We start from the raw sequence: 19,880 nt of genomic DNA on the forward strand, positions 1-19,880 counted from the left end.
TATTTCTAAATAGTTGGTATCCACCAACTATTTTTTCAGTTTTGCTAATCGTCAGGTGTCCGAATTTTTTTCCCTGCATCAGTCAATTTCCGTTTTGGATGAGGCCGAAGGTGGGGATGAAGTGAGGAGCGGCAGCGACGAACATCGGCCACACAGAGGCCAAGCCAAGACCTCGATGGAGGCAAGGACAATGTTGCAAGCAGCAGCGTTGCGGCGTCCCAAGGGTTGGCAAGGAAGAAACTTGATGGGTAAGCGTGCGAGGGTTGGGAGGAGGGGTAGAGGAATGTCCAGGGCGGCGGCCGGCATGAGGTGGGGGGGGAGGTTGGGGTGGCAAGGCGGCGATGGCAGGTGGTGAAGGCTGGGTCAGAGAGCAGCTACACGAGAAAGAATATGAACAGGGAACGCTTGAGGAGGAAGAGAGGATATGAACCATTAGATTTGGATCCGAAGGACGGGGAACGAAAGATGCAAACTTTTTTTCAGACACCTGATGAGTAGGTGCTCCCGATTTTTATTCTGTACTCACGAGCTATATGCCATGTCACCCTTCCTTTTGTCGAGTTTCACCTCCTATTTTTCCGAATCAAAAATATTGTTCCCCACTCAAATGCTATAAATGTTTGGACGTACAGTTCTGAATTTCCTCATGCTTTCCATCTCAGGGATTAGATGTGAAAAATATGCATTGCTGAGATTCTTCGTCAAGATTCTACTCCCTCCGTATAGTGATCTAAACGCTTTTATATTTCTTCACAAAGGAAACTATCATGGGTGACCACACGAAGCACAAATATAGAAGCTCTGAGCATGTTGCACTTAATCTAGTTCCAAACGATGTCTCGAGTTTTCAACACTTCCGATATGCACTTCCAGTAAAAAGAGAACAGATAACCACTAACCACCTATAACAGACAAATGCACTGCACAAATCTCAAACAGCAGAGAAGTCCCTAGGGTGGCAACAGACTGGCAGAGAAAATATTCTGTATCCGACCGAAGAATCCCGCAAAACAAATCTACAAACCGCTTGCAAATCACACCAGGTGTGCCATTTCGGGCTAGTAAGCGCTGGGAAGTCTCATGATCCAACACCTCCTAAGCCCCGGGTGCCGGGGCCAGCTCAGAGGCTGCCGGCGCTGCTGCTCTTTGTTGTAGCAGAGGCGAGAGCGCCTTGACGACGATGCTCATGTTGGGCCTGAACTCTGCTTCATACTGCACGCACAGAGCTGCCACCGCACCAAGCTGCAGGTTGAGAATGCAATGGGTAAACATAAGTAAGTGACCCCATTGTTCACCGTGACAAAATAATTGCGGAACAATGGAAAATACCATACAAACAGAGTGGATGAGATAGATATACCTTAGCAACTCCCTTTGGAGGATATTCTCCCTTCAACCGAGGATCTACGCATTGCTTCACCTTATCTTCACTCAATCTTGGAGTAGCCTGGAGAGAAACATTGCACAACCAGATTGCTGTCGATCAGTACCAAGTGCTCACTACTTACCAACTGGAACCAGCAAATAATAGCCATAAGAAAAATCCAAAATTCTAGACAGAAAGTGCGTGTAGGTGGTTATCACCCAATTTCCTGCTAGGTCTGGTATTCAGACTTAGAAAAATCCAAAATTCTAGACAGAAAATGTGTGCTATCATCCAATTTCATGTTAGGTCTGGTGTTCAGACTTCAGACACGAACTGGTTCAAGTAACTCAGCTGGACTGAGCTGTTACTGTTCAAGTACACTGCTGAGAGAGTAAATTCACATCCCGAATGACTTATAGCCAAGCTAACTTTTAGAAAACATAAATCAGTGTGCAAATGCAGGTATCCAGTATTCCAGTCAGATAGTTACTGTACTGTTAGGATTTTACAATTCTGAACTTGCAACAAGCTGCTTGCTCTTAAAAGCCTCTCTTTTCCCAGTATTTTCTTTATAACTTTTACAGCTTCAGTTTTACGCACTTGATATGTAGACGAGGGGAAATTCACTAAAGTAACAGGGAAATAAGCAAACACAGTAAAAGCATGCTAACAAAATAACATACCCAAGTGACTAAACTTTGCTGCCCCCGAGGCATTGTGTGATCGACCGGTTTCCTTCCAGTCAGAAGTTCAAGAAGAACCACGCCAAAGCTGTAGACGTCACTCTTCTGTGTCAGCTGGCCAGTCATAGCATATCTGCAACAAACATGAGCATCAAAGTTAGAGACGAAATGCATGAAAAGCAGGGCTACAAACATTTCCGCAACACATGCCAAGAATAATAGTACGCCTTTTGTTACAATGTTAATCTGACTAGATAAAGATATAGTGGCTGCCATATAAGTTATTGATCTCACTAGAATATTTCTTAGGGCCAGTCCTTGGTAACTTCACGATTAGTTTGCGCAAGGTAATACTGAGAATATAAGGATTATGAACAGATAAACCAACATCGTCCAGGCAAAACACAAAAATTGCAGTTCGTCGTGTTTCTTGTTTGACCGGTTTCCTTCCAGTCAGAAGTGCCAACAAAATCAATCAGTAAACATATTGTTTTTTGTAGGCATCGGAAAGCAAATGTCAGCACGTTTGGACTGCAAATAAAGCAAATATCAAATTGTTGCCAGAAATGTTAGCTTTGTGGATTGAGACAAATATCCTGGAAATATAGGATAAACTAGGCCTGGAATAAAAGGCTACCGCTTAACTAGGCTTATGTAGTCCACCACAAGGTTTTAGGTCACTTAGATGACGCACACACCTATTTGGCAAATTAATGATGTTCTGCAGAATGTCCAAAAATGCACACTACATGCTGACAAGCCATATTTTGTCGTGTGCGAACTGGGAAAGCAGATGCCCGACAGCGTGCTAGGCGATGCCCAAAGACAGAAATACAATCTCCAAAAGTCAGCCATTTTCCTTAGTATGACATATATTTATCCTAAATTAAGTGTGTTGTCGTTTTTAGCCCAAATACGCAATATCAGTGCCGCTATATAGGAACATTAGTTAGCAGAGAAAGGCTGCATGCCTAAGTATCAGCAGAAGCCAACCACCGTATAGTTGGAAGTTCATAAGTTGATATCCAAACGACCATATAATGGCGAATACATTTTACATGTTGAGACAATTAAATATTATATCAAACGATATTAGTCTCACACGAAAATATGACAGTTGGGGCTAATGGTTATCAATGTAAAACATGATTATCAGTCTACAACTCCACATATCCTACTCACTCGACACATTAGAGCCAGATTTACTAGTGTTCTTTTTGGATATGCAATTATGTGGAGGTTCTCAAGTCCAACGGTTGGTTCTAAAGACCAAGTGATAGTACGAAATTGAATGCTCAAAAGTCATACAAGTAGTTTTCATGTATTTTGTGAAGAAGAGAAAAATGTACTAGATGTGCAAATTGTAAAGTATTACGCGAGTAAACAATGGACAAAAATAGCGAGCATCAGTTTACTTGCACATATCATGGTAATCAGATTCATCACCCCAAGTTGCAGCACAATAACGGTTTTAAGATAGATTCTAGAGGATACGTGCCATGCTGTGCACCATATTCCCGGTGACTACGGCATACACTACTACTTTCAATTCCAACATTTGCCACAAAGAATGGTTGGGTGCAGCGGTTTGGGCATCCACTCTACTGATACAGGTGTACATCATGGGGTTCAAATCAGGAAGTTCTTTAATCCACTACATTTGGTCAGCAGGTTCCCAGAACTATGCTGCAGTGTTTATTTGTTGGGTGCATGAAACATGAATGCTTCCCTGCCATGATGCGCCACCACATCCACGGCAGGGTTACTTGGCTATGATAGTATGCAGGTCATGGCACTTAAGCTTGTTCCGGTCATGTCTATTGAATGTCAACCCCATGAATCTATTGCTATATCAGGAGCACCACAAATGTGGTTTATGCTGGCTACTTAAGCAGTTACAACTTACGAAAACCGTCAGTCGGACATTCATACACAAAAAGTGGGTTGAAGTCAATAGGAATCAACCGGCTGAACATAAAACGCGTACGATAGCAAGCCACGTGGTGATGAGGACAATCTAAAAGTTAGTTCATTCAAACAGCATATTAAACCTTTCGAAGCAGCTGTCATTTAAAGATGGGCCCTACCACATTGACATCATTATGAACTAAAACCATAGGAATACTTACTTTTGCAATACAATTCTATTATATCTAACTTTTTTCAAGACTGTGAGCTGGAACAACTGTAGTTGAGTTATGTTAATGCAAGGTATTGAACAACATGCAAAAATGTATTAGTATGAATTAGACAATTACTCTGGAGCATGATATCCAAATGTCCCTAATACACGAGTCGAATGGAGACGTGCTGCCATATCAGGAGCTTGATTTAAGAGGTTGAAGTCCGCAATTTTCGCCTTGAAGTCCTCAAACAGAAGCACATTGCTTGATCTGATGTCCCGATGGATGATTGAAGGCTGAACCTTCTCATGTAGGTACTCTATACCTTTTGCCGCCTCGATAGCAATTTTGACTCTCTGCATCCAGTCAAGCACAGGGCCAGGCTGCGCACCTTGAACTCCTTTTCTTCCTGTTTATAGAGAAATAGATGCAGGTCCATCATAACTGAACTTGTTACCCTTAAGAATAGTTTCATGATTATGCCACATGTTAAAGACACTAGGTTCTCAAGTCTTACCATGCAGAACATCGTGAAGAGAACCCATTGTTGCAAATTCATATGCCAGTATACGATAGTTGCCCTCCACATAGTAGCCCAGCATCTCCACAAGATTTTCATGTTTTAGCCTTGATACAAGTGAGACCTGGAGTTATAAAAATAAAACTATAGAGCTTAATTCCTTTGGTACTATCATCAATGCACGAGGTATAACAGTCAGAAAGTTAAGATTAAATAAACTAAATAGGCAACACATGTTCACCTGTTTCAAGAATTCATCGTTGGGCTCATTTTCAGATGCATCAAATTTCTTAATAGCCGCTTGCCTGCCATCATCCATGGTAGCATGATATACTCGTCCATATGAACCTTCACCAATCAGGGAACTCGATCCAAAATTGTCAGTCTTTTCTTTCAAGTCCTCAAATGACAGTTCTGGGACATCAATTGTAGGAGGGGAAATATCTGGCTGAGGTTGGTCAGCAGGTTTCGAAGATTTTAGCTTGCCTGATGAAAAACATAAAAATGCAATCACTAAGGACTCGGCATAAAAATCAAGTCAGCAAAAGGAAAAAAGATGCAACGAGCAATAACATATATATTTGAAACCGTTTTCCCAAACAGATTGCAACAGAATACATTATAAGGCATATGAGTGAAATACACAACAAGGGACTCGGATATGACAAGAGGCCATTAGCAGCCAATATTGATACACACAGCTCATAGATGGTTCCACATATATGTATGACCAACAACAACCACAGCAGCAGGTCCATAACGCAGTGGTAGCTCTACCACTGCGCTATGGACCCACTGCTTTTGCTGTTGTTAGAGCAATTGACTGCAGATCAATAGGTCACCGGTTCGAACCCGGTTGGGCCCTATTGTTTTCTTTTTGTAATTTTATTTCTTTGTCAACTACGGTCTTGGCCTTCCACACTTGCGTCACAGCTATTCACTTTCAAGTTTTAACCATATCTAGCTTTATTCCCTTTTCATCCGTTATGCATTTTTTGTCATGTCGATTCTTCTTTGTGAGAACTGCTATGCTTACATTAGATGGTCACCGCTAATCAAATAATTCTCAATTACTTCCCTTTTCATCCGTTTTGCATTTTTTGTCATGTCGATTCTTCTTTGTGAGACTGTTATGCTTACAGTAGATGGACACTGCTATTCACATAGTTCCCTTTTCATCCGTTATGCATTTTTTTGTCATGTCGATTCTTCTTTGTGAGAACTGTTATGCTTACATTAGATGGTTACCGCTATTGAAATAGTTCTCGATTACTTCAAATTAAGACAATTATGTATTGGATATTCTGTGGAGCGTGATAGACTGATATACGCATTTTTAGACACGTATAAGGACATTTCTCCAATTAGGTCCCTTCAAAAGAATCTAAGAATGGCATAACTCAAAAATAGCATCTTACATAAAAGCTGGAACTGGCAATCCATGAGCACTGGTTGAAGTATGTGTACCTAATTTATGATGGCATATACAGCTGATATGAGTATGTGTAAGTTCCTAACTAGCGCTCTAATCCATATCTAAATCTGCAAGGATACAAATTGATATTCAATTTGCATTCAGTGAACCAATTAATATTTGAACGCAAGGATATGAACGCACCGTCTATCTATTTGCTTGTGAAATTATTTATTTAGGGTCAAATGTAAGGACAGAAATGGGTCCATAGCTCAGTGGTAGAGCAATTGACTGCAGATCAATAGGTCACCGGTTCAAACCCGGTTGGGCCCTATTCTTTTCTTTCTTCTATTTTTATTTCCATTTTCAACTATTGTCTTTGCCTTCCGCACTTTCTTCGCAAGTATTTACTTTCAGGTTTTAACCATATCTAGCTTTATTCTCTTTTTTATATGTTATACATTTTTGGGTATGTCGATTCTTCTTCCTGAGAACCGTTGTGCTTACACAAGATGGTTACCGCTATTCGAGCAGTTCCAAAATACTCCAAAATTGAGCTTATTATGCTGTTAGACACATAGCGTTGTTAGACACGTAGCAAGAACATTTCACGAATCAGGGCCCGCCCTTCAAAAGAATCTAAGAATGGTTTGCACAACCGTCCATGGGCACAGCTTGAAGTACATTTCTACCTAATCTTTGATGGCACATACACCTGGTCTGAGTATGTGCTAAGTCCTAACTAGCATTCAAATCCACATCTAAATCCACAGGGATACAATTGTTATTCAGTTTGCATCCATAATGCAGGGTGAACCAAATAATGTTTAAACACACAAGTACATGAACGAACCGTCTATCTTATTCCCCTGAGCTTTGGAATGTTCCACCTCATGTCTGTCGTCGTCACCGCTCTGGCCATTGCAACAAAGCCAATGCCTCATACTGTCTCCTGGCCACTTCAATGCATGTACCAAATGCACAAAACAAAAGAGTTAGCCTATATAAAAAGTTTGGGGCACAAGCCATTTCATTACACACAAAAAAAATTACATTTCTAACGAAGCATCCAATGCGTACAAAATCTAGAGTTCAGTTATTGCCGAAAACACCTACTACTACTGATGAATGCACAATACCAATGACACACATTTAAAATCCAGCAGCTTAAACACGCAGTAGTACTACTAGAACTGATTTAAGGAACAACCAGCCAGCACGTACAAAATATAGAGTTCAATTATGTTCTGTGCAAAAAAAACAAACAAAAAGTGGGTATACTCAGGCGCTTCCAGTTCCAGGCTTGGTCTAGGAACCCAATCTACAATCCCTCACATCCCCAATTCCTCCAAATCCAATTTCCACATGCACCATTTGATGCGGCGAAAACGACAAGGGGTTGAAAATGAAATAGCACACAAATGGAAACCTTACACATAAGCTACCCTCACTGCACCAGTCACCACACGCTCTAATTGGCCAAAAAATGCATACTACTACTGATGAATGCGCGGCACCAACCACACGCACTTCACATCCAGCAGCTAACATAAGCAGAAGTAGTAGTACTAATTTAGGAAGGAACAAACAACCAGCCGATCGAAACGGAAACATCAGTCGCACCGCGCGAACTATGAGCGTCTCCCTCTTCGCACAGGCCGCCCAAAATCATCCCAAAATCGTCGCGGATTGAGCCGAACGGCCCGCGATGAATCGCGAGCGGGCGGCGCCCACCCCAGTGATTATTTCCCCTTTTCGGAAATAGAACAGGACGAGCCCCTCGCCTGGGCGACGAATCCCCGCTCCTCCCCGTCGACCCCGCGGGCCCCGAGACGAGCAGCCGCTAGAAAACCGCGGCCCCAGCGATACCGACGCCGAGGAAGGGGAGCGAACGAACCAACCAGGAAGAGGAGGAGGGGCCGAGGCCGAGCTGTCCGCTTACCTGCACGCCGGCCGCGGCCGCGAGCTCCCTCCCGCCTCCTCCGCAACCACCAGCAGCAGCAGGCCGCACTCCCACGCGCCCGCTAGCTCGCTCCGGCCGTCTCGCCTGAAAGCCGAGGGGTGGGAGGGGGACGGAACGGAGAGGGCGGAGAGGGCGGTGGGCAGGCCAGAGCAGCAGCCTCGCTTCGCTTCCTCCCCCCTCGCTGCCGCCCGCCTAAGCAAAAGCCGCCGTCCTACCCTCAAAAAAAAAAAAGCAAAAGCCGCCGTCCGTTACCGGTGTGGGAGCGTCGCTAATTACACGGCTACCCCTCCCTCCCCCTAACAGCGCGGCCCACGCCGACCCCGCGCCCATCCACCGCCAACGGAAACCGGCCTGCTCCGCCCATGACGCGTGGGACCGGGCGGCCCCGTGGCCCGCGCGTCAGCGAGGCGGGTGCCGTGCCATTTGCTGGAACCGACAAAGCTTAATGCGCCGAACCAGGTGGCCGGTTTTGGCCGGTAGCGGCCGCCCTGCGTGGTCACCCGCCTTGGGCCGCGGTGCTCTGCGTGACGTGTGGGGCCCGCGTGGAGGTGGGGCGCAGCTGTCCGTGGGCGGGCGGAGCGAGTTCGGGGTGCGCGGCGCGTCCGCGCGCTGTGTGGGGATGGGCGAGGGGCTTCCGGCCGTTGCTTGCGACCTGGACCGGGTCTGGAAGTGTCTACGCCGCGGGTTCGGGTGGGAATGGGACGGGCTAGTGCGGGCCCCACGGCGGCACCGAAAACGCGTGGGCCCGCGGGTGGATTACGTCCGGGGCAGGTGTTGCAGATAGCTGACCTTGTGGGTCCGCAGAGCCCTGATTACAGTGAGTCAGAGGGAGTACAATGAAAGAGCACAATGATAATGATGGCATTAAACTTGGGCCTGTGCAGCCCGGCCCAAGCCTGAAGCCCGATGGTTGGCCCGTCTACAAGCACAAAATACCTCTAAACTAAGCTGGTTATAAAATTTTCTAAAAAACTAAGCTGGTTATAAAAATGTGTCTGTAATAATGCGTTTATATGCTCCTAAAATAATTCAAATAAAATTTTAAAATATGAAAGTTGCATTGTTTGGTTATCTTAGGTTGGGGTGGCTTTAGGCTTGGGTTTTTAGGATCATGCTTCTTAGAAGCTCGACGAGACAAATGCACATGTTTATATGGCATTGTTGATGTTCCAACAAATGCTTTTCAAAACAGAACGCATAACTCCACTAACTAAAAGTGTAACCATTTGACACACGATGCTTGCATCCTTTGGCCTATATATATCGAGTAGATCTGTGGTTGTTGGTTTCATGTTCATGGCAAACTAAAATTCAATGTAAAATTACCCATTTCAACTATTATAGTATGCAACATACCACAACCACATCATATTCAATCGCAGAATGAATAAAAAAATCCTTTAGGGAAATCCTTGAATACCTCACAGGTACCGAGATTGCTTCCAATCGGCAGAGGTCGGCGGAGGTTGAGGGGCGGTGTCAAGAGCTGGTGCGGCGACCAAGTTCGACCATGGGACCTCGCCCAAGCGCGGCGCGTCAGTTATTGCCAGCCAAGTGTGCATCGGCTCCTATTTGAGCTCGACGGCGACCATGCCTGACCGACGGCAGCCAAAATCGGCTAGCCAATGGCGTGGTCGATGGGGCCCGTTGGGGCCACAGCGGGTCACGGGGTGGCCGCGTGAGTGGCGACGATGGCGGCCAAAATCAATAGGCACGAAAGTGGTCTAGGGTAGCACGATGCGTGGTGGTGAAACTTCCCATTCATGCGGTTGACTTTTCCGGCTGCCGTCTTGGGTTGGATGGATCTTCTAGTATATTGGACCTAAATATGCCTCATTGGAAGCAAATATATGGGTTCCTACCCATATTTTTCCTTGCGCAGAATTAGGTGTGCTGTTACAACTGTTTTAAGGCTAAAAATCCATAGTTTCTACTTGTTAGGTCTTGAGATAAATTTTTAGTAACCAATTCTATGATCTCTATCCCCATACAGAGCATAAACCCTTCCCAAAGCCCCAAGATATAGTTTTTCTTTCATGATCTTCTCTTCATTCGGTCCATCTTTTCAAGTCGGATTCGTAGCATAGGAGTAGTGTGCTACATGTGAGAGAGACGGGTCAATGAGTCTTCTAGCTAGCACAACTAAACTAATCAAAGAAGCCTGCCTATTCAAAGGATTTTCATAGGAATTTTGGAGGATTAGAATTCATTGATTTTTTTTTCATATGTTGGTTATTTCATTCATAGGATTGATTCATAAAGGGATTTTTCCTAAGGATTTCGTTGTAATACTTTCCATAGAACTTCTAGCATCCACTCAAACCTCTTTGAAAACTCATTTGTCTTTCTTACGATGCAATCAAACAAACCAAAATCCTATAGCATTTAAATGATCATAACATTTCAATCCTATGTTTTTTTATTCCCGTGTTTTTAGAATTCCACGAATCGAAGAGGCCCCTATAAGTTGCACACGCCGATAGGTTTGAATCCGTGACAGAAGTTTGTTGCATAGGCAAAAAAATCCTTTGAACAATCGCCCACCAAACCTAGGGTCTATCAAGGGCGATGGATTACACATTATTCAAGGACTCTCTCTTTCTCACGCATACTCTTGTGCCGTACCTGATCTATGGCCTGCCACTGGCAAAAAATATGAGAGAAGTAGCTATAGACGCTTTATTCAAATGTTTAACATTTTTCTTTTTCATATGTGTTATATTACCTATTTCCTTCGACCCGAACTAACTGTGTCAATTAGTTCAGATCGGAGGAAGCATCTCTTGTTCTTTAATATTGTATTAGTTTGTATCTTGATAAGCAAATACGAAGCAACTTCGGGGTGGTCATTGGTTAATTATGTCATGAACTTCGCACATATATTAATTGTCAACTGACGCGTTATTTTTGTTGGTTCGCTTTTCTTGGTTATAAGCCAGCCCAAGACAATTCTGGATAGGTCATTAGTCGATTCTGTCACAAGATCAACTATCCGACGTCGATTGTCAACCCACGTGTCATTTTTGTCGGGTTGCTCTTCAGTTATAAGACAACATGCAGAAACAATTTTGGGCAGTTCATTAGCTGATTACGTCACAAGATTTGCGCCGACCTCGTTTGTCAATGCATGTGTTATTTTTGTCGGTTTGCTCTTCGGTTATAAACGAGCCTGAAACAATTTTGAACAGGTGATTAGTTGATTCTGTCACCGAATTTGGACCGATGTCGGTTGTCAACCCGCGTGCCATTTTCGTCGGTTCGCTCTTAGGTTTTCACGCGGTGACACACGGTGCTATCTACACTTTTTGCCTCTACCAATGTTGAATAATCATGCAATTCGCGGTTCGGGATCTCCTCCATGGGTTCCTCCGTGATCTTTCTAACGCGTACCTTCTACCGTGACACGACAATCTTTGTCTAAATCTTGAGATACTTAGAATCGACCATCCGACTGAATCCATGGATGCTATATATCCTTGTGAACCACCGCCCTTCAAGGAGATCAATACTCGGCAAACCACTAGCGATGTAGTAGCACATAGTTTCCATAAGCTGCACGGCGGTTTTGTTCCGCATTTCAAACCTTCTGTTCAAACAGTAGTGCATTTTGTTTCTCGGGGGATTGAGATTGACCCGACCAAGTCACTGTTGAGACGCACTACATAGATTATGATAAACTCCACTACCTTGGAGCATCTTCACTTGATGAAATTCGCATATTCACATGCATCATAAGATCTCCGCTTCACTTTAGCAAATCCACCCGATTTGTTCGTCGAGATTGTGGATCCCCCCTTGGCCCTTGACGGTTCTGCCTTGCATTTCAAACCTTCCATTCAAATGGCTAGCGCATTTGTTTCTCAGGGGATTGACCCGACCGAGAAGTTCAATTCCAGAAATGGCTGGGTGCTAACGTGCAGATCCGGCCTCGTTGGCTTTCCAGATTAGCTGTAAAACCGCGCGCTGCAAATGGTGACAGGAGGATTAGGCGGAGCAGCAGCTTCGTTCGCAGCGGAGTCGTTAGTTAATTAATAACCAATTAATCATCAATTAACGTCCAGCACGTGACATGGCGGCGGCCTCATGATTCACTTCTTCTCTCTAGCCCACAGCCAATCTCATGACGGCTTAAACCTTTTTTTTTTCCTGGGAGAGAACATGACGGCTTAACGGAAGGAAGAGAGAGAGGGGGGCAGGCAGGCGGCCAGACAGCCTAGCATCGCACAAGAAAGAAAGAAAAGCGACCCGGCCCAACTGCCCTTCCCTGCCCACGGATTTGTTTTTTATTTTTCTTTTCGTCGGAGAGAGGGGGAAAAAGCGACGCGTTACGCCACGTCACCCGCGCCCCAACAAACTCCGCCATTTCTTTTGCGGAGGAAAAGTAGCCCAGCGAAGGTCCAAGTTCCGAGTCCTCCCTCCCTCTCTCCGTCCCCGTCTTCCTCCTCCCTCAAGCGACTGCTTCTCTCCACCGGCCGCGCCGCCCCACCGACCGGACCCAACCACCGCGGCACCGCTTGACGGCTCCCTCCCTCCGCCCGCCCGCTCCTCGGAACCACAGGTACGTGCTCAGCGGTCAGCGCCGTCGTATGCCGTCTCTCGCGCGCGCGTGTCGCCTCGCCGTGCGCGGGTGCTGCGGCCTCGGAAGCATCCGGTGCGCTGGCTCGGTGTCCGTCCGGCCGGTGGTTTGTTGCGCTCGTGGGCTCCCGGCTCGGCCGGCGGTGCGGGCAGATTTGGCCCCCGCCGCCTTTTTCGTTTCGGTCGCCGTAGTGGGGGATTTGTCAGAGTTTTCGGGATTTTTTTCCCTCTATATGGGTGGGATTTACTCTAGATGCCGCCGGGACTGTTCTCCATTCCGCGATGCGGGCTACTTCGCTTCAGCCCTCGCGTAGATTGATTAGCCGCGCCTGTGATCCTGCGGAGAGCTTGCCTCGCGCGATCTTACCGTGATCTGATGTTTCTCACCTGTCAATTTCGTTGTCGCAGGTCGGGGGCGCTCGATTCGGCGCGCTGCCACGCCGGAGACGCCTGCGTGGGTCTCGGTGAGAGCTCAGCTCGGCTCCCCTCCCCTACCGTGGTGCGGCAACGGACCTAGGGTTTACTGTTCATCAGCAACAGGGTGAGGTGGCAGCTCCTGCTGCCCGGGAGTCAGGGGACGAGCCAGCTTAATTCAGCATCGGTGTCGGGGGGGATTTGGACTGATCTGGGCGGTAGTATGATCAAGCAGATCCTTGGGCGGTTCCCTAAGAAGCCGTCCAAGTCCGGGGACAAGGATCCGATCGGACGGTCAGGCGCCTCCGTGTCCAACCCTCCGAGAGGCGTGGAGAGGGCGGCATCCGGCCACACGCCAATTATCTCCAGCTCTGGGCTCAGCTACGGAAGCGGCCAGCAGCATCCGGGTAACGGAAACAACCCGAGGGTCAATAATGGCAATTCGTCAGCCTTCGAGCTGCTGCCGGGCTTTAAGGACGTGCCCAACGCCGAGAAGAATAACCTCTTTGTCAAGAAACTGAACCTGTGCTGCGTCACGTTTGACTTCAGCGACCCGACAAAGAGCATCAAGGAGAAGGAAGTAAAACGACAAACTCTGTTGGAGCTCGTGGACTATGTCGCCTCGGCCAATCAGAAGTTTCCGGAGATAGTTATGCAGGAGACCACGAGGATGGTTTCTGTGAACCTGTTCAGGACGCTGACTACCCCTCCCAGAGAGAACAACATTTCAGCCTATGATTTGGATGAGGACGAGCCTGTGATGGATCCTGCATGGTCGCACTTGCAGATTGTTTATGAGTTGTTCTTGAGGTTCATTCAGTCTCCGGAGACGGATGCCAAGCTGGCTAAAAGGTACATCGATCATTCGTTTGTTCTCAGGCTACTTGATCTCTTTGACTCTGAAGACCCCAGGGAGAGAGAGTACCTCAAGATGATACTCCATCGTGTCTATGGAAAGTTCATGGTTCATCGGCCAGTCATTAGGAAAGCCATCAACAACACCTTCTACCAGTTCATCTATGAAACTGAAAAGCACAATGGAATTGCAGAGCTATTGGAGATCTTAGGGAGCATCATCAACGGGTTTGCGTTGCCACTTAAGGAAGAACACAAATTGTTCCTTATTAGGGCCTTGATTCCACTTCACAAGCCAAAGTGCATTGCAATGTACCATCAACAGTTGTCTTACTGCATTACCCAGTTTGTTGAAAAAGATTGTAAACTTTCAGACACAGTTATCAGGGGCCTACTGAAATATTGGCCCATCACAAACAGCACCAAGGAGGTGATGTTTTTGGGAGAATTAGAAGAGATACTAGAAGCTACACAGCCTGCAGAGTTTCAGAAATGCATGGTTCCTCTTTTCCGCCAGATTGCACGTTGTCTGAACAGTTCTCACTTTCAGGTAATATTAACCGCACACGGTACCTTTTTTTTAATTAAAAGTATACATCTATTTGTGTTGCTTGATGCTTCATTTCCATTTCTCCTGTTGTGTAATTTTCATCTGTCCTTTTGTCCCTGGATAGGTAACAAATGAATAGGGATAAAATCTCATTTTATTTATTAGGTTTCTATTCAAGGCATGGTAGTGCAGACTAATATTTGTATTGTGTCAATTTATCTGGTGGCTGGTCTGTCTAGAATTAGTGCAAAAGTTACCTTATTTTGCACGGAATGTCATATTTCCAGCTCACTGCTTTGTATTCGAAACGGCACTTTTGTGATAGTTTTCTCTATTCTATACCTTTCCGTTTACTCTCAGGCTTCCTTTTCTAGAGCGCCCTGTTATTTTGTGCTAACGACACACAGTGCGGTGCTGCACGCAATCTCTGACTGGCAAAGCCGTTTTTTATTTTATTTTGGACATAAATGCTACTCCCTCCGTCCCTTAATATAAGACGTTTTGGCAGTTTAATTTGAACTACAAAAATGTCTTATGTTAAGGGACTTAGTACATGTTTAAGTTGTTATGAAGCACTGCCGGGGTCCTAGCACTGCGACTGACAACATTACCAGAACAAAGTGCTAAAGTCAATCTTATACGGTTAGTTTTAATAATGCTTGAGCAGTACTCTGGTTAGTGACTGTCACAGAAGCAAATTCTATTAGCTGTTTATGGCTTTTGTCCACAATGGGCACCTGACAAGATTCTGTTTAGGAGATGTCTGTTTCGTGTGGGCTATGAGCCTATGACCTAATTCAGGGACTTCTCTTGCACTTTATTCCATCAAAAGCCCTTGTGGTACATCTTGAATCTGTCAGAATTTTAAAAAGCTGATGCTTATGGTTCTTTATTCTCATTCTTCATGATTATGTGAATAGAATCTTTACTTTGTTGTTGGAGAAGGCACTCATGAATGCACATGCTAGCATGCTCGAAGTTGCAGAACCAGAGTATATCATTAACTGGTGAATTGTATAGCTAATGGTGCTTATGCTACTTGTAGGTTGCTGAGAGATCATTGTTTTTGTGGAACAATGACCATATCGAGGGTTTGATCAAACAAAACAGCAAGGTGATATTGCCTATCATATTCCCTGCACTGGAGAGAAATTCCAGCGGGCACTGGAACCCAGCTGTGCAAAGCCTCACTCTTAATGTGCGCAAATTGTTCTCTGATCATGACGCTGGACTGTACACCGAGTGTCTGCGGAAATACGAAGAAGCCAAAGCCAAAGAGAAGGAGAACAAACTGAAGCAAGAAGCCACATGGAAGCGCCTAGAAGAGATCGCGTCATCAAGAGCAACCAGCGGAGAGGCTGTGCTCGTCCATCGAACCTTACCCCGTCAATCTTCAGCTGTGTAGCTAATTATTCAAGCGGTAAAGATGTTTCCCTTTTCTTTTCTTTTCTTTTTCTGCTGGGTAGTTTGTAGCCTGTGCAACTGTGTCTAATGTAAGCATTTCTTGAATCAGTAGGGGTCCTCCAGAGATTCGTGAAACATTGTACATGATTGAATTGTATATACAAGGTATATTAGGTGGGCAAATCGACGGGAGATCTGAGAAGCCAGGTGGTGGGTTAGGCGCAGCGCGGGAGCGTCATAATTTTCTCGGTCCTGAGCCTCGGCGGCTTCTCTCGGCATGCTGAGATCTGCGGTTCATTGCTATATCCTTTATCCTTGTCTGAATTCGGTTACAGTCTGTTCCTCCCATGGAAGGGTTTGTTGTGGAAGCAAATGGTCGGTCGTTGGCGGTGGTTAGACCTCTAGTTAGAGAGGTAGAGAGAGGTCGGTCTTCATTTCAAAACGAGTCATGGTTGTTCTTGAGTCGGCATGGTTGTAAAAAATGGAAGCAAAGTTTTCTTTTCGTGTACAATATAACCAAAATATTTTCTCACAGAACGTGTGAGTTGCATTCATTCCATTATTATTATTACGGCGTTCTGTCTTGCTGGAAGAAATATGAGTTGGCCATTTTAACCTGAAACTCTAGGATACTCTTTATTAAAATTCTCTGTTCGTGGCCATAGCGTGGACTACATCTGTCTCACAAATCACACTGGATTCAGAACAAGGTGGTGGTCACAGTTCAACTGAATTACAACAGCCGCCACAAGACTGCTGCTGAATGCTGAAGATGATGATGATGCTGGCGCTCAGTTGCCGTGGCCTTTCCTGGCGGCGGCGAGCAGGGAGGCGAAGGATGGGCGGATGAAGGCGCCGGAGGCGTCGCGGAAGAACATGCCGGCGACGACCTTGTACATGGCCTCGGTCATGTGGACGCCGTCCCAGTTGACGTAGCGGGCGGGCTGGGCGCAGGCGGCGGGGACCTCGGGCGAGCCGCAGGTGGAGAAGATCTCGAAGTTGTAGGCGCCGCCGCCGGAGCCGCAGCAGGTCTTGAAGGGCTCGGCGAAGCCGTACCTGGCGGGGCTGCGCATGACGGCGAGGTGGGCGGCGTAGTAGTCGGCGTAGGCGACGACGGCGCCCGGGTGGGCCTGCCGGAGCCGGTGGATCCCGGCCTGGAGGTGGTGGTTGTGGTCCATGCTCTGCTTGTTGACGGAGGCGACGCAGCTGAGGTTGTCCCGGTCCTCGGGCCGCGCCAGCGTCATGGCCAGCGGCAGGCAGCCGGTGAGCGGCAGCCCCTGCACCACCACGTACTTGGCCCCCCTCTTCAGCAGCCCCTGCCAATTTTTTCTCTCCGTCAGTCGCACAGAAATCACTCCAAATTGATGAGACGAAAATTTGATCAGAAAGGAAAAATTCTTTTTAGTACTACTACTCCAGTTGATGACTGCATGAAGAGCAAATGATCAACAGCATGATTGCTGCAATCTTCACCAGTTTCCTTTATTTTGCAATCAATCTTTACCAGTTTCTTTATTCAACAAAGGACAGCTTGTTTTTAATTAGATTTGAGTGAGTAGGTAGCAGAAATTGAGGCTGGTACTAGTACTGTACATGCATATGCAGTGGCAGCAGATGGAGACAGTGCAGTGAATGGCCATCAAAATTAGGTCGGGGTGGCACTGGCTCGTTGTACTGGAAGCTGCAGGCGGCGCCTCATCAAAGCGGCAGACAAGAATTATACAGTACACAGTACACTACTCCAATTAACATCGTTTATCATCAGTGACCGTATAACTTAACAACACTGAGCCAAATTCAGACCAGAACTTCAGCTGTAGAAAGAAACACATGGGGCAATTCACAGTGGAATTTACTCTTCTTTTATGCAGTAGCTGTTTCTTGCAAGGGACACAGTTAGAAACACTAGCTAGTTGCATTGTATTCTCCAGGGACAAAGGTAAAAAGATGGAGTTTAAGACGGGATCGATGAGCGGCAGTAGTAAGTGTCGGCAGGGACAGCAAAAAGGCAGCCGTAGATCTATCTACTCTTGGCCTTTTGGGTAGTGTTCATGAAGAAGAACAGCTCACTCACTACTTACAACCATGCATGGAAAGGTAGAGAAACCACAAGTAACTAATGTACCCTCATTCGTTCGAGGCCAGGTCAGGCCAGGCCAGTAGCTAAGAATTAACCACACCGAATTTAATCAAAGTAAGTAAATGCACCGATCTGTCAAACCAACCCTTCTGACAAGTGCAAGGACACATCACAAGACGGTGCAAGTGGTCTGGAGTTCTGACTTCTGAGCTCTGAGAGCACTCTCACTGTGCTAGTGCTAACTAACTGCATCTTCATTTTCGCCAACTACTTATGGAGCACTTAGTTCTAAATAACAGTCATGAAATTAGGAGAATCTAGCTATGAGATCTGGCAAGCATCCCTAGCTAAAGTTGGTTTTAACTTTCATCGACATGCATGCTCACTGCACTCTAGATTGATGGATAAGCATTTGTGAAGTAATGCCAGAGAGTGAGAGCAAACGAACACAGCATATGAGAGCACGACTAACTACATATTCAGGCTGAAAGTTAGTTAGTACTGGTAACCACTAGCTGTGCAGCCTGTGCTAACTAATTGAGGTACTAGTTCGTACCTCGAGGAAGGTGGTGACCCTGTCGACGGCCATGGTCCGGATGCGCTCCGGCGGGATGGAGTCGGCGGCCATGAAGCTGTAGGCGTAGTCGTTGGCGCCGATCTCTCCCACCCAGTACAGCGCCTCGCCGATCTCCTCCTTCTTGACTTGGCGCGCCTTGAGGTGCGCGTCGAACCAGCCCAGCTCCGTCATGATGGACTGCGGTGTGATGTCGACGCTGAGGTTGTTCTTGGCGAAGAAGTCGTGCTCGATGGCCGTCGCGCCGGCCACCGCGAAGTTGGCGCCGTAGTACTTGCTGCTCTTGCTGCTGGCGGAGGTGGCGTTGGGGCCGGCGAGGGAGAGGTAGGGCGGGAGGAAGGAGGGCAGCGCGAGCGCGTCGGTGGCCAGGAAGTCGACGACGAGGCGGCCGTCGGAGTAGCGGTTGGTGGAGCGGTGGAAGAAGGTGGCGCCGTAGGGCGGGTTGGAGACGTAGCCGTACGAGTAAGGACCGGTGGTGGAGTGCGTGTTGCCCGTGTCCGTGAACGAGTCCCCGAACGCGTACACCGTCCGGAACGGCGGGGGTGGCGCCGGCGCCGGCGCCGCGGCGGCCACGGAGACGACGGTCACTGCGGCGAGGAGGAGGAGGAAGCGTCGGGCGGCGGTGGACGCGGCCATGGCGAGCGCGATCGAGTGAGCTCGCTTGCCACCTGCTGCTGGATGCTGCTTAGCCGCTTAAGCTTGCTGCCTCGGCGTCTGGTGATGGTGGTTTTTATAGTTGGATCCAGGCCCGCCAGGTAGCACACCGGGCCGGACTTGACTGACTTGAGGGTCAACGCTTGCCCGAGGCCCGGCCTGGCCCGTGGGATCAGACCTGGGCCTCCCGTGACTTGCATGCATGGCGCTTCTCATTGACCTGCAGGCGCCTGCAAGTCAAGCTGCTGTACTAGTGGTACTATGCTGAATTTCACTGGGAAATTATTAGCAGACCAATTAGGTGGTGGTTAAGGGGCCAAGCATAATGAGCCGTGTCTGAGGTAGGAGGAGATGTGGATGAATCAAACAGATTATTAGTGTGTGTGTGTGTGGGTTCAGTCATGGCTGCACCAACCCCTTGGGATTTGTTAGGTGGTCATTACTAGGCGGTAGTAATACACACACGGCAGGCAGGCTGCAGGCGCCGCACTTACACCTCTGTCCATATCCTTCTAGATGATCGACTATACTAGAGGCTAACGCGCGCTTTGCCACGCGGTTCTTCATTCTGGGATTAACTCTTTTATATCTAGTAAATTATTGTGATTGATTGTTTTCTTTGGATTTTACCTGTGTTGACTTGTGATTTAATTATGTTTTGACGCTGTTTTTTGGTTCATATATCGTGTCAGATTGCCGTTGGAG

The 19,880-nt window shown here is 46.9% G+C and overlaps 3 protein-coding genes and 1 non-coding gene across 7 annotated transcripts; 2 read left to right on the plus strand and 2 right to left on the minus strand.

Moving 5' to 3' along the window:
- Window positions 1–791: 791 nt before the first annotated feature.
- LOC109767070 (PTI1-like tyrosine-protein kinase 1) lies at window positions 792–8,349 on the minus strand. 2 transcript variants are annotated; one of them, XM_020325826.4, is made up of 8 exons: window positions 8,049–8,349; window positions 6,960–7,065; window positions 4,934–5,178; window positions 4,690–4,816; window positions 4,308–4,581; window positions 2,050–2,182; window positions 1,361–1,447; window positions 792–1,242 (listed from the first exon to the last, which is right to left on the minus strand). In XM_020325826.4, exons 2-8 carry the CDS (start codon window positions 7,048–7,050, stop codon window positions 1,096–1,098), a joined length of 1,104 nt encoding a protein of 367 aa, XP_020181415.1. In that variant the 5' UTR covers window positions 7,051–7,065; window positions 8,049–8,349; the 3' UTR covers window positions 792–1,095. The 2 variants fall into 2 exon arrangements, with proteins under 2 accessions (XP_020181415.1, XP_020181416.1); XM_020325827.4 differs by having other exon boundaries at window positions 6,960–7,058; window positions 8,049–8,312.
- Window positions 6,368–6,439, plus strand: TRNAC-GCA (transfer RNA cysteine (anticodon GCA)). Its single transcript has one exon. It is a non-coding gene; the product is annotated as a tRNA-Cys (tRNA).
- A 4,061-nt stretch (window positions 8,350–12,410) lies between the features above and the next one.
- Window positions 12,411–16,463, plus strand: LOC109767067 (serine/threonine protein phosphatase 2A 57 kDa regulatory subunit B' theta isoform). 3 transcript variants are annotated; one of them, XM_020325823.4, is made up of 4 exons: window positions 12,413–12,627; window positions 13,053–14,463; window positions 15,509–15,883; window positions 15,977–16,463. In XM_020325823.4, exons 2-3 carry the CDS (start codon window positions 13,282–13,284, stop codon window positions 15,866–15,868), a joined length of 1,542 nt encoding a protein of 513 aa, XP_020181412.1. In that variant the 5' UTR covers window positions 12,413–12,627; window positions 13,053–13,281; the 3' UTR covers window positions 15,869–15,883; window positions 15,977–16,463. The 3 variants fall into 3 exon arrangements, with proteins under 3 accessions (XP_040247174.1, XP_020181412.1, XP_020181413.1); XM_020325824.4 differs by having other exon boundaries at window positions 15,980–16,463; XM_040391240.3 differs by having other exon boundaries at window positions 12,411–12,627; window positions 15,509–16,463.
- A 13-nt stretch (window positions 16,464–16,476) lies between these two features.
- Window positions 16,477–19,218, minus strand: LOC109767068 (GDSL esterase/lipase At3g48460). Its single transcript, XM_020325825.4, has 2 exons — window positions 18,504–19,218; window positions 16,477–17,183 (listed from the first exon to the last, which is right to left on the minus strand). The coding sequence occupies exons 1-2, from the start codon at window positions 19,155–19,157 to the stop codon at window positions 16,659–16,661; spliced, it is 1,179 nt and encodes a 392-aa protein (XP_020181414.1). The 5' UTR covers window positions 19,158–19,218; the 3' UTR covers window positions 16,477–16,658.
- Between the last annotated feature and the right edge of the window lie 662 nt (window positions 19,219–19,880).

This window comes from Aegilops tauschii, chromosome 5 (assembly GCF_002575655.3).
Source record: "Aegilops tauschii subsp. strangulata cultivar AL8/78 chromosome 5, Aet v6.0, whole genome shotgun sequence".
Classification (NCBI taxonomy): Eukaryota; Viridiplantae; Streptophyta; class Magnoliopsida; order Poales; family Poaceae; genus Aegilops; species Aegilops tauschii.